At 40.8% G+C, this 17282-nt stretch overlaps 1 protein-coding gene across 5 annotated transcripts in view; it reads left to right on the top strand.

The window, feature by feature from the left end:
- Positions 1 to 17282, top strand: part of Ankrd17 (ankyrin repeat domain 17) — a 134260-nt gene that overhangs the window by 104824 nt on the left and 12154 nt on the right. For all 5 annotated transcript variants that reach the window (XM_028752657.1, XM_028752655.1, XM_028752654.1 and 2 more), the window contains 5 exons: positions 2809 to 2980; positions 3986 to 4433; positions 5004 to 5159; positions 7843 to 7992; positions 13579 to 15209. In XM_028752657.1, the coding sequence (XP_028608490.1) occupies positions 2809 to 2980; positions 3986 to 4433; positions 5004 to 5159; positions 7843 to 7992; positions 13579 to 15209 (2557 nt within the window). The remainder of the gene's footprint in view (positions 1 to 2808; positions 2981 to 3985; positions 4434 to 5003; positions 5160 to 7842; positions 7993 to 13578; positions 15210 to 17282) is intronic.

Below are 17282 nucleotides of genomic sequence, written 5' to 3'. Positions count from 1 at the left end.
CAGCTAAGAGGGCAAAGGTATAAAAGGAACAGATAGATGGTTGGATTCTATAGGGAAGAGCAGCCCAGCCCCCTGGGCTGGAGAATTCGGGTAGGGACTGGGGAATGGTAGGAGAAGCTGGTGGCCAGGTTGGCTCTGATAAGTTAATGGGTACCTCAGCCTTTTGTCCTGGGTTTGAAACGTAACACTAAGGTCTAACTGATAAGATCCTAATTAAAGTTTAGATCTTCCTTGTAAACAATGTAATAGTTTTAGAATTTCTTGAAAATACTTAGGAGGAATGAAGTTCTAGCTAAGGTTGTCTATTTCAGGCCTTCAAATTTTACTGTTTTTTTTAAATACATATTTTAGCAAAGAGGTTTTTCCACAAACACTTGGACAGTATGTGTACTCATGGTGCCAGGACTGCACTAGACAGCATTCTAGCGCTGCAGTCCCTAATTCCATTAGTCGGTGCTTTATAAAGAGAAGCTCACAAAGCTGTGTGTTTCATGCCTTTGTGCAACCAGGAGCAAGAACACATACTGAAGCACTTCCCACCTACAGAAAGTCAAGCCCACATCCTGCCTATGTGAAGTCCAGGGCAAGCAAGCTTGTGGTTTTTTTTTTTTTTTTTTTTAACATGAAATGCTTTTTTATAGCATGTTTTACAAGGGGAGGGGGTAAAAGGGGCCAGATGGTGGAAAAGTACAGAATCTTCTTGGCCTGTGCCTTGAAACATGTCATGGTCTATACGGTATACTGCCTTGAATTATGATCTACCTGCTATTCTTCAGAAGATATTCACAGAAGTCAAAATGCCGGGTTAGTATAGACCAGGCAATTACAAGAACAGTCCCAGCCGGGCAGTGGTGGCGCACGCCTTTAATCCCAGCACTTGGGAGGCAGAGGCAGGCGGATTTCTGAGTTCGAGGCTAGCCTGATCTACAGAGGGAGTTCCAAGACAGCCAGGGCTATACAGAGAAACCCTGTCTCAAAACCAGCCAACCAACCAAACAAGAACAGTCCCCAGCATTCTAGGAAGTCAACTGTCCTTGAGCAAATGGGGCTTATTTTTGTTTTATAGTAATTTTAACGTAAACATAATATTCACCACCACAATATTACCTATAGTAGTAACATTTCACAGAAAATGTTAATCATGAAGGAATTCTCAATTCTCAGCTGATAGGAGACTTTAACCCAACTCAGGGAGGGGCTCATCTTCCTCCCCCTGCCTTTAAAACTCTCCATACCTGGTTTGCCTTAGTTTCATTAGTAAGATACTGTTACTAACCACTACCCACCACCCCTGTGTACTAAATATCATTGTTTTGATAGGTGTATATTTGAAGTGTGTGTAAAATACACAGAACCTGAATGTTTAAGGTCATGAAACAAGGGTGTGTGTGTGTGTGTGTGTGTGTGTTAAAATTCTTTAGTCAGCGTGCAAAAGGAGAAGCTTGAAAACGACTTTTTCCTGCCAGTCAAGGTAGCTCATACCTGCAATCCCAGTTTGGAACCTGAGGAAGGAGGATTGCCCTGAGTTGAAGTACAGCCTCTTGTATTCTGTGTAGCTAGTTAGATCCTTTCTCAAAAGATGTTAAAGGGCTGGAGATGGGGGAATAGCACTTTAGTTTGGGAGTGAGAGAGTAAGTTGAACATTATGGCTGTCTGTATCACTCTCCCTGCCTGGCCTGGCTTCATTCTACTTGTGGATAGTCTAGTTTGTGGATAGGTAAGCAGTCTGTCACTGTTCTGTATCCTCAGTACTTTTTGATCAGATTTTAAACAATCTGGATATATTATATAATCTGGTTTAGTATTTCAATTGTCTTATTGTCTTCCTTCAAGTTCCTGAGTAGGTGGAAGTTTGTGTAACATCATTTTTTAAGTTAATGTAAATATTTCCCATAGATTTGTCTTTACTACTTCTTATTACTCTGTGTGTGTGTGTGTGTGTGTGTGTGTGTGTGTGTGTGTGTGTTGGTGTTGTGGCATGAGGAGGGGATGCTGAAAGTGTTGGATCCTGCAGGAGCTCAAGTTAGAGGTGATTAAGCCAACAAACAAGGCTACTTGGAACTAAACTTGGGTCTTTTGCCAGAGTAGTATAACCTCTCACTCCTGAACTCTCTCCAACCCTTAAAATTTCTTAAATCATAGAAATTATATGTCTTTATCATTTACTCATTAAAATCAGATACACTTTTATTCATGTTTTTTTAAAGTGATAATAAGGATTACAATCTGGCGCCTTGTACTCCATTGCTGAGCTATATCCCAGACTTTTCTTTTGAGACAGGGATTGAAGTGTAGCTTAGATTGGCCTCATATTCACTCTGTTAACTTTGGTGAGCCTTTAACTGAAGACCTTAGCTTAAAAACAGTACGTTAAGTACATGACACATACCTTTAATTCCAATGCTCAGGAAAGATAGGCAGGTGAATCTCTCTGAACTTGAAGCCAGTCTATTTCGAGTTCAAGGCCAGCCAAAGCTATGTAGTGCCTCAAAAAAGGAGAGGGTATTACATATATTACATATGTAATATAAAAATAATCATTATGCAGTGTTTTGTGGGGGGGTTATTTTGTTTTGTTTTTGAGACAAGGTTTCTCTGTGTAGTTCTGGCTGTCCTGGCACTCACTCTGTAGACCAGGCTGGCCTCAAACTCAGAAATCCACCTGCCTCTGCCTCCCAAGTGCTGGGATTAAAGGCGTGCGCCACCATTGCCCGGCAGATGCCTTCTAATAAATGATGTTAAATGCCTACTTTTACTCAAAGTAAGCTCTACTGTTGCATTTATGTTTTATTTTTATTTTTCTAATAGTTACGGGAAGAAAGTCGAAGATTGGCTTTGGCTGCCAAAAGAGAAAAGAGAAAAGAGAAAAGAAGAAAAAAAAAGGAAGAACAAAGAAGGAAATTAGAGGAAATTGAAGCCAAAAATAAGGAGAACTTTGAACTCCAAGCTGCTCAAGAAAAAGAAAAACTCAAAGTTGAAGGTATTCTTTTCCATCTGAGCATCCAGTTTGAGACTGCAGTCAAAATCCTGTGCTTAGCCGCACCTAGTAGCCCTAGTTCCAGTTATGTGGTAGCCTGAGGTAAAAGGATCATGTTTAAGTCCTTTGTGGGCTTCAGAGTGAGTTCAAGGTCCAGTCTTACAACTTGATGATTGTCTCAGACATTTTAACAGAATGCCAGGCAAGTAGCTCTTGGAGGATCTTAAATATAATCCTTGGTAATAAAAAAATTAAAAAGAAAATTTCTTTAAGCTAGGAGAGGTGGCAGACTACAGTAATGCCAACATTTAGGAAGGAGAAAGCGGGAGGATCAGAATTCGAAGGTAGGTCATTCCTAGGTTACTTGTTTTCAAATCCTTGTTTGAAAGAAAAAATCTTAACTAAGTGATACATGTTTATAATCCTAGCATTCAAAGACTGAAGCAGGCCAAATAATGGAAGGTCAAGGCTAGCCTTGAATATATAATAAAACTCTGTAAAAGTATTTGATGACAAGCTGGTTGTTTCATTTACTGACTTATTCCTTGACTTTCTGTTTTCTATTCCTTGCTTTTAGGTTTGTTTGTGTTTTGTGGATTTTTTAGTACTTTGATTTTGAGACATATTTACTATATTTAAATCAGGCTAGCCTTATATTCTAAAAACCTTTTGACTCAATCTTTTAAGTAGCTTACTTAGATAATAGACATTTTCTTCCATTCTTGATGTTTAAAATCTTTGGGTTCATATCTTTCTCCTCTCTTTTTGATCTGTTTACATATAGACATATATATTTATATAACCACATATAAATACTTGAGTATTTCCCATAAAATGACATTTTTTTATGTATCCATAGTAACATTACTATTCTTAAGTTAATCATTTTATAAAATGTAATACATGTTTTATGTGCATATTTCCCAACTGTTTCCAAATATTCTCTATAGCTGTCTGTCATATTAATCTCATCAGTGAATGACTAACTCAATATTGCTGCTTTTCCAGAAGAACCTGAAGTCTTGACAGAGCCTCCAAGTGCCACTACCACCACTACCATAGGAATATCTGCTACATGGACTACTTTGGCAGGTTCCCATGGTAAAAGAAATAATACCATAACTACAACCAGCTCAAAGAGGAAAAACAGGAAAAATAAAATTACTCCAGAAAATGTTCAAATTATATTTGATGATCCACTACCAATTTCATACAGTCAGCCAGAGAAAGTGAATGGAGAGTCCAAGAGCAGCAGTACCAGTGAGAGTGGGGACAGTGACAACATGAGGATTTCCAGCTGCAGTGACGAGAGCAGCAACAGCAACAGCAGCAGAAAGAGTGACAATCATTCGCCGGCTGTGGTCACTACCACTGTGGCTAGCAAGAAGCAGCCATCTGTTCTTGTTACATTTCCAAAAGAGGAGAGAAAATCCATTTCGGGCAAGGCGTCTATAAAGTTAGTTCCAAGTTCTGCTTTTACTGGTGCCATGTTAAACACCTTGTAAGACAAGTAAATTACCAAATACTTTTGTATGGTAAAGAGTACTAAGATGTTGTTTAGATTTTATGCTGAGAAAATAAATAATTTTCACTATGTAATTTTTTTTTTTGTGAGTGTTAAACTTATGAAAAACATCGATAGTGAAGTTGGGCATGATGATGCATGCCTGTAGTCTCAGCGTTTGGGAGGCTGAAGCAAGAGAATCACAAGTCAAAGCCAGTTTGAGCTTCATGTTGACTTCAATGCAGGGTGAGCTGTGTAGCAAGACCCTGTCTCAAGAAAGGAAAAAGTATTGATGTGCACATTCACAGTGTTACAATTTTGCTCTGCTAAATTTACCCCTTTGTGGTATATTCTTAAAACTGGCTCTTGGTTATATGGGAACTAGCAGAGAAGCTATAAACAAGATCTTCATTTGTTCTCTTTAATTGGTCTTGCACAAAATGCTATGTAACATATGACCTTTATCATTTAACATTTCCTCCATCTGTTCATTATTAATTTACTTTCCCTCCTTTGTTAAAGATTGTCAGAGACTGTCAATGAAGGGACCAGTAATTCTCTGTCAACTTGTACAAAATCTGGTCCGTCTCCTCTTTCCTCTCCAAATGGGAAGTTAACAGTAGCAAGTCCTAAGCGTGGGCCAAAGAGGGAAGAAGGATGGAAGGAAGTCGTAAGGCGGTGAGTGACTTTTGGCTTATATTAGTTAGACTCCTCACACTGTTCCCAAGGTTACAGACACAATCATGTCCCAAACCAAGATCTGGTCAAGAGACAGCCTTTCTATATTTCACATGCCAACGAAGTGATTCTTTGCAAAACATGGTGCCAGATGCCTTTGATCCTAATACCCTGTTTTTAAAAATGAATAAACATTGGGAAAAGCTGTGCTTCTCAAGAGACTCCTTTTTGTGGTACTGGTGACTGAACCCAGGGCCTCTGCCATGCTAGGTGAGCACTTCATGATTCTGTCTGCAGTCTGATTTTTATGTTTTTATTTTGAGACAAGGTTTCACACTGAACTAAATAGTCCTGAGACTTCTGATTTTTCTGTCTTCAACTCAATGCTTTTCTAGGCATGGATCACCACATAAGACTGTTGAGGCAGGGTTTAGCCTCCTAAATGCTAAAAATAAAAATGACAGGCCTGTATCAACACATTATTGTTTATTCTCTCAAACTCCACCCCCCTAATCTCCACACACACACACACACACACACACACACACACACACACTTTTTTTTTTTTAACTCAAGATCTGACTGTAGTTCTGGGTAGCTTGGAGCTCTTCTTGGAGCAGACTGTTCTTGAACTTAACAGAGATGACCCTGTCTCTGCCACTGTGTCTTAGGGTTTTGTTGCTGTGAAGAGACCCAAGGCCAAGGCAACTCTTATAAAGGCACACATTTAATTGGGGCCGGCTTACAGTTTCAGAGGTTCAGTCCGTTATCATCATTGCAATTTTGCAGACAGACTTGGTGCTGGGGCCAAGAGTTGTACATCTTGATTCAAAGACAGCCAAGAGGAGAGAGACCATCTTCTTCATTGAGCAGAGCTTAAACGTACACAAAGCCCTCCCCCACAATGACACACTCTCTCCAACAAGGCCACACCTCCTAAAAGTGCCACTCCTTATGGCCAACCATTCAAACACATGAATCAGTGGGGGCCAAACCTATTTAAACCAACACATTCTGCCTCCTGAGTTCTGAGATTGCCACCATATCCAGCTAGACTATGACTTTATGAAGTGTTCTTTAATCACCTTGCTAGAAACTTAACAATCGGCCTTATTATTTTTCAGCAATGGGGATAAAGCCAAGGGCCTCCCAGGTGCTAGGGAAGTGCTCTTCCACTGAACAATTTCCCCAGCTCATATACCTCTCACCATTTTGAAGATAAATGTGCCAAGCCAGGAAGCATATGCCTGTAGTCTTAGCACTTGGGAAATGGAAGCACTGGAAGATTAGTCATTAATGTCATCCTCAGCTACATAGTGAGTTTGAGGCCAGCCTCAAGTGTTTTGAGATCCTCATTTGTTCACAACATGCAAACAAATAAAATTGTAATTTTTATGGGCTGCAGAGAGTACCTGCTTTTAATTTCTAGCACTCATATGGGGAAGTTCATAATTGCCTGTATAACCATATCTTCAGGGCATTAGACATTCTTTTCTGGCCTTCACAGGCATTTGCACACACATGACGTAACAGTCTCATAGACACACATAAGTTGAACCATTTATGCCAAGTTGTTCTCTTAGTTCCACGTGTACTCCCTGACACATGGGTGCCCCGCAATAAAATGTAAAAGTCCTTGTAATTTTGCAAAGTCATGCATGATAATTCATGCCTATAATCTAAGAAGTTGAGTGTTGGAGATAAGATAGTTTGACTTGATGCCGGGCGTTGGTGGCGTATGCCTTTAATCCCAGCACTTCGGAGGCAGAGACAGGCAGATTTCTGAGTTTGAGGCCAGCCTGATCTACAGAGTTCCAGGACAGCCAGGGCTACACAGAGAAACCCTGTCTCAAAAAACCAAAAAAAGAAAAAAAAAAAAAAAGATAGTTTGACTTGGAAGCCAACCTAGGTTACAGAGAGAGTTTCTTCTACAGCCCACACAGGCCTGGTATCCACTGATAAACACTGATCTTCCTGTTACCAACTCCCAGCTCTTGGCAGACTAAGTTCTTTTAATTTCTAGAAGGCTTTTCCCCCCTCACGTGAACTATAAATCAAATAAAACATATCAGATAAAACATTAGAAATAATTAAGCCAAACAGAAAAGTGTCTACAAAATGTCTTTCTTGGACTTTAGGTTAAATTAGATCCTTTAATCATCCCTGTTAAGATGTATCACAAGAATTTGCAGTAGCAGAGTACTATCTACCTAGTGTATGGTACAGGGATATAATAGGATAGTCAGGAAAGCAACAAGACATGAAAAGCTAGGTTAAGTCAGGGTCTCACTTTGTACGCCAGGTTAGCCTGGAATTCAGAGATCCATCTCTGCCTCCAGATTATTGGGATTAAAGGGACCTTATACTTGTTTATCTGGATTAAGAATAAATCTGGATCTTTATCTGGATCTTTATCTGGATAAAGATGGTGTGGTGGCTCACACCTTTACTCCCAACACATTGGAGGCAGGCCAAAATCTACTTTTGTATCCACCCAAAGATACATAGTGAGATTTTGTATTTACCAGGTGTTTAAAAACAAAGGCATAAATATAAGAAGCTTATTTAGCAGTGGTCAATTCTCCATTTATTTTTTTTAAGCCCTTAATAGTAAAACTTTTCTTATTTTCATTATAACCACAAATGTCTTAATTTACTAATTTATCTTTGAACTTTTAAACAGGTCAAAAAAAGTATCTGTTCCATCAACTGTGATATCCAGAGTGATTGGAAGAGGTGGCTGTAATATCAATGCTATTCGTGAATATACTGGTGCACACATAGATATCGACAAGCAGAAGGACAAGACTGGAGACCGAATAATAACTATAAGGTAAAGCTTTGGTTCTGTGTTTTCTTTCTGTTTCATTGTACTATAGCTCAACAGAATAAGAACCATTTGAGTAGGAGAGTGTGTATGTGTGTGCCTGTGTTGATGTGTGTGTGTCATGTACGTGGTATATGTATGTACACTGACAATGCAGGGGCCAGAGAATTTCCCCTCGCGTGGTTTCTCACTATCTTGCTCCCTTGAAATAGTATCCCTCAGTGAACCTGAAGCTTGATGTTTAGGCTAAACTGACTGGTCGTTGAATTGCCTAAAAGAGTTGCCAGGATCCTCTTCCATAAATAATGCAGTGGTTACAGTCATTTTTACCTGGGCTATGCTCAGCTCTTATGTGGGTGTCGAGGATTTGAACTCATGTCCTTAGTACTTTGTGCAGCAAGCAGTCTTATCCATTAAGACATTGTCTTAGTTGAGGTTTTAGTGCTGTGAACAGACACCATCACCAGGGCAACTCTTAAAAGGACAACATCTAGTTGAGGCTGACTTACAGGTTCAGAGGTTCAGTCCGTTGTCATCATGCTGGAAACATGGTGGCATCCAGGCAGCCATGTTGCAGGCAGAGCTGAGAGTTCTGCATCTTTATCTGAAGGCTACTAGCAGAATACTGACTTCCAGGTAGCTAGGGTGAGGGTCATAAAGCCCACACCCACAGTGACACACCTACTCCAACAAGGCCACACCTCCAAATAGTTTGACTCCCTAGGCCAAGCATATACAAACTATCACATTCCACTCCCTGGCCCCCGTAGACTTGTTCAAACACCTGAGTCTATAGGGGGTTATATGTAACCATAGCATAATAAAAATGTACATTTAATCTAACTTCCAAAGTCACCATTGTCTATAGCAGTCTAAACAAAGTTAAAAATCGCTTTTTGAGTTTCATCCAATCACTTAACTGTAATCCCTGAATCAAGACAAGAAACCAGCTGGGTCAACTCCAAACTCTGCATCTCTGAGTCTGATGTCAAAGCAGTCTTCAGATCTCCAGCTCCATTTTCATCTTTGTTGACTGCAACAAAGTTCTTTTCCTGGGCTGTTTTCACTCCTTGTTAGCAACATTCCTCAGGAGATACCTATGGCTCTGGCATCTCAAACATCTTGGGGTCTCCAAGGCAACTTCAGTGTTTTAAGGCAGCTTCTTGTTTCAATGTCTTGGGCTCCTCCAAAGGTCTGGCGTCACTTCTCCAGCTCTGCCCTCCGTAGCACTCTAAGCTCAGATTGATCCACTCCACTACGGTTGATGATCATCCTATGGTACTGGCATCTCCAATACACTTCGGTCTTCCACTGCAACTAGGCTTCACCAAAAGCCTCTCACAGGCTCTCTTTTTAGTGTCAGGCCTCAACTCCTTTGCATGACCCCTTCAGTCCTGGACCAAAACTGCAACTAGGGTTGAACTTTCACCAATGGCCTTCCATGGCGTCTCTCAGTGCCATACCTAAACTACTCTTCATGACCCCTTCATGCCTTCAAAACTAGTACCGCCTGGGTGACTCTTACACTATATGAAACACTGCTGCAGTAGGAGAAACAGCCTTGGCAATATCTGGAACTCAGCCTCTGTGCTCTGAGAAGACACTTCCCAGAAAGATTTTAATGATGCTGGTTTCTTCTCCTTTTTCTTCTCCCTCTTTTCCTCTTCCTCCTCCTCTTCTTCCTCCTCTTCTTCTTCTTTTTTTTTAAATATTTATTTTATGTTTTCAGACACATACCAGAAAAGGGTATCCGATCCTGTTACAGATGGTTGTGAGCCACCATGTGGTTGCTGGGAATTGAACTTAGGACCTCTGGAAGAACAGCCAGTGCTCTTAACCTCTAAGCCATCTCTCCAGCACCCTCACCACTAATTTCTTATCTCCAGCTAACCAGCATCATTTATCCCAGTAATCCCTTCTATTCTGGACTCTAAAGCCAGAGCCAAGTGGTCAAAGCTGCTGAGTTCTGCTGCTTACTGGGGCTGGAACATGGCCCACTCTTGTGTTCTATTACATTTTCACTAGCTTTCTGTTTTCTAACTCTTTCACTGCCTAAGCTTGGCTGTCCTGAAACTTGCTCTGTAGACTGACTTTGAACTCTATGCCTCTCTCTTAAACACTGGGATTAAAGGCTTGGTCCACCATGCCTGGATTTAATGTTCACCTAGAACTTGCTTTGTTCTAGGTTGGCCTTGAACTCAGAGATCTCCTTATCTTTCCTCCTGGGATAAAAGGCTTACACTACCTTTCTGGACCTAAATTTAGCTGGGTGGATCTTGCCCCAAGGTCACTACTTCCTTAATTCAATCTAATATCCTTGAACACAGGATTTAGCTCCATTTTACTTCTGGGTGCCCCTTTAATGTTCCAACTATATATTTTTCCTTTCTCAGCTTGCTTCTTTTCATTAAAATGTTCTTCATAAGAGTGAACATTAGTAAACAGCAGAATTTACACCAGGCTGTTTTGAGACTTCCTTTTTCAAAGCAATTAATTTAAATCTCTTTACTTTAGCTTTAGGCAGACTCTTAAGACAACTCCAAAAAGCAGCCACATTCTCCAAATACCACAAAACAGTGTCTAGGCCACAAACTCTTCTCCACTGAAACCTCTTGGGCACATTTTAAACCACTCTGAGCAACAAGCTCTTCCATATTCCTTCTAGGATAGCCCATTAAGCCTCACTTAAAGCATTCCAGTGCTTTCCAAATCCAAAGTCGGAAAATCCACATTCTTCCAAACAAAAACATGGTCATGCTGATCACAGCAATACCCTAGTCCCTAATACCAACTTCTGTCTTAGTTGGGGTTTTAGTGCTGTGAACAAACACCATGACCAAGGCAACGTTTTTTTTCTTTTTTTTTAATTTTTTTTTTTTCTTTTTCGAGATAGGGTTTCTCTGTATAGCCCTGGCTGGCCTGGAACTCACTCTGTAGACCAAGCTGGCCTCGAACTCAGAAATCCGCCTGCCTCTGCCTCCCAAGTGCTGGGATTAAAGGTGTGTGCCACCACTGCCCGGCAGACCAAGGCAACTCTTATAAGGACTTATGAGGCTAACTTACAGGTTCAGAGGTTCAGTCCGTTGTCATCATGGTGGAAACATGGCAGCATCCAGGCAGCCATGTTGCAAGCAGAGCTGAGAGTTCTACATCTACATCTGAAGGCTGCTAGGAGAATACTGGCTTCCAGGCAGCTAGAGTGAGGGTCATAAAGCCCACACCTCCAAATAATGCCACTCCCTGGACCAAGCATAAACAAACCATCACAGACATCTCTCCAGCTCTTATGTATTTAAAAGATTATAATTTTATGAGAGTTAGAATACAGATATTTAGTCTCAGCAGAGGCAGACCTGAGTTTCAGTCTAGTCTCATCTTCATAATGAGTTCCAGGACAGCCAGAGCTCTGTAGTGAGACCTTATCCCCCATATACACATCCCGTCCTCCAAATATGAGTGGGATTATTATTATTATTATTATCCTCTTCTAATGAATATATTCTTATGACATGTTTTAAGTAATTTTATGAAAATTTGAGATAATTAAAAATTTGTCTTCAGTCTTGAGTAGTAAATTTCTAACACATTTTAAAGCAGGAAATTTTTTTCTCTCAATTACTTTTGAGATTTTGTTGTAAGATGATATCCTAAAAGAATTTGAACTTATTAATGTAATATAATCATTAGATGCATTGTAAATATTTAACCTGAAAACTCAAGTGTGTCTGTTGAAATACTCTAATAAAGACATTATAAGTATGTAAAAAGCTATGTTAAAATAGCTATGTTATATTGTATTACATTATATTACATTATATTTGTTAAATTTTGGCGCGCAGCTTAGAACAGACAACACGAGACCAAATGGTTCTAAAGGGGAGGGAGTTTATTCAGGTCAGAGGGCAAAGGTGGGGAGAGAAATGGGAGAAGATGGTGGAGAAAGGGGAGAGAGAGGAGAGAAGTGGAGGAGGCTGGCCATGACCACGTGGAGAGAGCAGGAAGGGAAGGGGGGAAGGCCAAGGGGACAGAAAGAAGCTAGAGGCAAGAGAGTAAGAGAGAGAGGAGGCAAGCAGCCCCTTTTATAGTGGGCAAGCCTACCTGGGTGTTGCCAGATAACTGTGGAGGTGGAGTTTAAACAAAATACTAACAATATTATATTTGAAAAGCGGGATATACTAGGGCTTATAGGGTTTGTTTTCAAAGTAAGGAGACATTTAGTCAATTTCATTTTCACCTTTTCCTCCTTTCTTGCCTTTTCCTCTGCTCGAATAGCTAAGGTTGTCACACCTTGGAGAATCCAGAGAAAAGGCAAGCAGGTACCCTTTCTGGGCTTTCGTTCCTAAAGTTTCCATATGTAAGCTTAATCAGGCATTTTCCTGAAGAGCCAACATTCCAGCTTGCTGGCATTGTTTTTGATGAATTCCTTACTTGTTTTGAGAGGTTGTCCCCCAAGGGATTGGGATACTGTTCATAAAGAAGCTATTTAGGAGTATGCAGTTAAAAAAAAAAAAAGGAGTATGCAATAAACTGTTATCTCAGATACTAGGATAAAGATCAGATCCTCTTCCCTTGCTTAGTTGTAATGTTTTCCATGTTTACTTAAACATTGGTGTTTTGTTCTTTGATTTTTACAGTGTTAAAGACTGATCCTAAATTCTAACCAATGAGCTACAATTCCAACTTCTTACTAAAATTGTTTTAAATATTCATCAGCTTTTTTGAGGCAGGGTTTCTCTATGTAACTTAGGTTTTGTCCTGAGTGTTACACTGAAAGGCTTGCACCACCACTCTAGGCTTACTTTCTTTTTCCTCTTTTTCTTTTAAGATCCGCTGTCAGTAAGTCACTCAGGCTGACCTGAAACTCAAAGATCATCCTTCTGCTGGTACTAATGGCATTGAGTACCAGTCCTAGTTATTGATCACATATTTAACTTTATAATATTATTGTAGGCCACATAAGCTTTTGTGTATAATTGGTTTCCTAATGGTGATTCATGTTACAATGGGAGAAACAACATCTTAGTCTAAGGAAACAATGGGAAAATGAGTTTTTCATTAAAAAAATAAAATAGGGGCTGGGACAATGGCTCAGGAGTTAAGAGCACTTACTGCTCTTGCAGAACACCTGGTTTCCAACACTTACGTGGTGGTTTACAACTGTCTAAACAGTTACACACATGGACAGAAATCATCTTTACTTTGTTAAGTCACTTAAGATGGGTAGCATAGGTTAGTGATAGTGTACTCAGCTAGTTTATGATAGACTGCCAATGCCTCCACACACACAGACCAAAAAAGAAATATAAGTTACCAGTCTTCTGAAGCTTAACATTAATTCAAGATAATCTATGCTCTGAAGAATGCCTAAAATTTATCAGAAGATTGTTGTTGCACTCTTCGGTTTATCTGTGTGTGTGTGTGTGTGTGTGTGTGTGTGTGTGTGTGTGTGTTTGGTTTACCTGTTTCCTGTGTGTTTACACATGCATATGTGTGTAAATGTCTATACTAGAATGATAGGCTATATTACTAGGAAGTAGTAAAATTAAGGCTAATTTGGGGGGCATTTGTTTTTATCTGTTGATCAACATGCAGGGGTGGCACTGAATCAACAAGACAAGCAACTCAGTTGATCAATGCTTTGATCAAGGATCCAGATAAAGAAATTGATGAACTTATTCCAAAGAATCGTTTGAAAAGCTCCTCAGCAAATTCCAAAATAGGGTCATCAGCACCTACTACCACTGCTGCTAATAGTTCCTTAATGGGAATTAAAATGACAACTGTAGCTCTGTCATCAACATCTCAAACTGCCACAGCACTCACTGTTCCTGCAATCTCTTCTGCATCCTCTCACAAAACCATTAAGAACCCCGTGAATAATGTGAGGCCTGGTTTTCCAGTTTCTCTTCCATTAGCATATCCTGCTCCACAGTTTGCACATGCTTTGCTTGCTGCTCAGACTTTCCAGCAGATCCGTCCACCAAGGTTGCCCATGACCCACTTTGGAGGTACTTTTCCACCAGCTCAATCCACTTGGGGTCCTTTTCCTGTCAGGCCTTTGAGCCCTGCCAGAGCTACTAACTCGCCTAAGCCTCACATGGTGCCTCGCCATAGCAATCAGAATAGCAGTGGTTCTCAGGTGAATTCAGCAGGTTCTTTAACTTCAAGTCCAACAGCTACAACCAGTTCATCAGCTTCAGCGGTGCCTGGTACAACTTCAAATGGCAGTCCAAGTTCTCCTTCAGTCAGAAGGCAGCTTTTTGTCACAGTTGTGAAGACATCCAATGCCACAACCACAACAGTCACAACTACAGCAAGCAACAACAGCACCGCACCCACAAACGCCACATATCCTATGCCTACTGCCAAAGAACACTATCCAGTGTCATCCCCATCTTCCCCATCGCCACCAGCCCAGCCAGGAGGGATTTCTAGAAATAGCCCTTTGGATTGTGGATCAGCATCCCCAAATAAAGGGGCATCTTCTTCCGAACAGGAAGCAAGTAGTCCGCCAGTAGTAGAAACTGCAAACAATAGACCCACACACAGCAGCAGTTCTTCTGGGAGCTCATCAGGTCATTCCACTCAGCAGCAGCCTCCGGGATCTGTTCCTCAGGAACCAAGACCCTCTCTTCAGCAGTCTCAGGTTCCTTCCCCGGATGTGAGAATGACTGTTCCTCCTACAGCAACAAGTTCTGCTCCAGTGGTGGTGCCTTCTACTGCGCCTGTGACGTACCCTATGCCTCAAACACAAATGGGATGCTCCCAGCCTCCTAAGATGGAAACCCCTGCTATTAGACCACCCCCTCATGGCACAGCTGCCCCTCACAAGAATCCAGCTCCAGTGCAGAATTCATCTGTTGCAGTCCTCAATGTCAATCACATTAAAAGACCTCATAGTGTTCCCTCCTCTGTCCAGCTACCTTCGACCTTAAGTACACAAAGTGCTTGTCAGAATTCAGTACATCCAGCAAATAAGCCTGTTGCTCCCAACTTCAGTGCCCCATTACCATTTGGGCCCTTTAGCACATTGTTTGAAAACAACCCTACTAATGCCCATGCCTTCTGGGGAGGACCTGTTGTTTCATCTCAGTCAACACCAGAATCTATGCTGTCAGGAAAATCCTCGTATTTGCCAAATTCAGATCCTTTACATCAGTCTGATACTTCCAAAGCACCAGGTTTTAGGCCACCATTACAGAGACCTGCTCCAAGTCCCTCAGGTAAGTGTGTATTTATTTGTTTGACATTATGTAGTTACTACCTGACATAGATGATACAGAAATTATTGGCTATTTTATGATGTACTTACTCTGTGTGTAGGCTACTTGGATGGAGAGGGGTTTGTGTTGAACTGCTATTGTTTTGGAGACAAGGTCTCACTGTGTAGCCCAGGCCGGCCTGGAATTCACTATTGTAGACGAGGCTGGCCTTGACTTCAGCCTATGCTTTCAAAGCACTGGGATTAAGTATTTGCTGTGGTGCCCAGCCTTAGAGTTTTATTTTTGTGGTGATAGAGGTTGAACCCATTTGGTTTTTGCATGCTAGATAAGCACTTTCTTTATCAGTGAGTTAGGCCCCATGTGTGAGAAGGTTGTAGTCCTTTAATACATTGTTGTGCCGGGGAATGGTGGCACACGCCTTTAATCCCAGCACTTGGGAGGCAGAGGTAGGCAGATTTCTGAGTTCGAGGCCAGCCTGGTCTACATAGTGAGTTCCAGGACAGCCAGGGCTACACAGAGGAAACCCTGTCTTGAAAAACCAAAAAAAAACAACAACAACAAAACACTGTTGTATCATGTGCATTTATTTAGTGTAGTGTTTTTATTTTAAAATCTAGTTGTAAATTTTATCTTGAATTTCCATATAAAGTTAATAGGCCTCGACCCTTACCCTACCCCTGCTCTGAGAAAAAAGTTTATATGTGTGTGTGGGGGGGGGGTGGGGGGTGGTCATTAAAGGATGTTTTGAAAAATGGAACCAACTTTAGAGGCTGAAGAAGAGTAACCTTGAGTTGGAGGCCCTTTAGGACATTGTTTGAAAACCCACTAATGCCTCTGGGGAGGACCTGTTGTTTCATCTCAGTCAACACAAGAATCTATGCTGTCAGGAAAATCCTCATAATTGCCAAATTCAGATCCTTTACATCAGTCTGATACTTCCAAAGCACCAGGTTTTAGGCCACCATTACAGAGACCTGCTCCAAGTCCAAGTTATATACTATATTGGAAAAAACAAGGAAAGGCCATGGTGTGATGCATGCCTGCAGTTCCAACATGTGGAAGGGAGTTGGTAGGAAGACCAGAAGTGTTAACATGCTAATCTTGATTAGGGCTACATGAGATCCTGTCTCAGAAAACAAAGGTTTTTACATTAACAAAGAGATGCTAGCAAACACTGAATAACAATTTTATTTTATTTATTTATTTTTTATTTTTTTATTTTTTTTGGTTTTTCGAGACAGGGTTTCTCTGGGTAGTCCTGGCTGTCCTGGAACTCACTCTGTAGACCAGGCTAGCCTCGAACTTTCAAACTCAGAAATCCGCCTGTCTCTGCCTCCCAAGTGGTGGGATTAAAGGTGTGCGCCACCAAGGCCTGGCTAACAATTTTATTAAATTGGAATTTATTTCTGTTTGTCTTTGTTTAAAAATGAGAAAGGTGCCAGGCAGTGGTGGCCCATGCCTTTAATCCCAGCACTTGGGAGGCAGAGGCAGGTGGATTTCTGAGTTTGAGGCCAGCCTGGTCTACAGATTGAGTTCCAGGACAGCCAAGGCTATACAGAGAAACCCTGTCTAGGAAAAAAAAATGACAAAGATGTTCAGCTACACCATCTAATGTGGTAGCCATTTGCTACTTGTTTTATTTCTATTTAACAATGAAAATTGACCAGGTACAGTGTTGAATACCTTTAATCCCAGACCTGGAAGGCAGAGGCCAACAGGCCTTTATGAGTTCCAGGCCAGCCACGCCTACATAGTATGTATGACCCTGTCTAAAAATAACACTTGTATCTTCTTAAGTCAAGTTGTAAGTACTGTGGACTACTGGCTGCCATTTGGATAGCAGAATTTTGGAACAGTTCTATTTTAAGGGGAGTTCTTTTGGACAGCACTGGTATTTTATAGGGGATCTAAAGAGTTTTCTAATTGTGTTACTGCTTTTTTAACTTCACTTTTTTAGATTCATAAAAGAGAAATTGTAGCTTCTTGTGTAAATATCTTAGGTGACTATGAATATGAATATATATATACATATATATATATACATACACACACACACACACACACACACACACA

Source organism: Grammomys surdaster, unplaced genomic scaffold, assembly GCF_004785775.1.
Source record: "Grammomys surdaster isolate TR1022 unplaced genomic scaffold, NIH_TR_1.0 125928, whole genome shotgun sequence".
NCBI lineage: Eukaryota > Metazoa > Chordata > Mammalia > Rodentia > Muridae > Grammomys > Grammomys surdaster.
The sequence above is the reverse complement of the archived record's forward strand: the minus strand, read 5'-3'. Positions and strand labels throughout refer to the sequence as shown.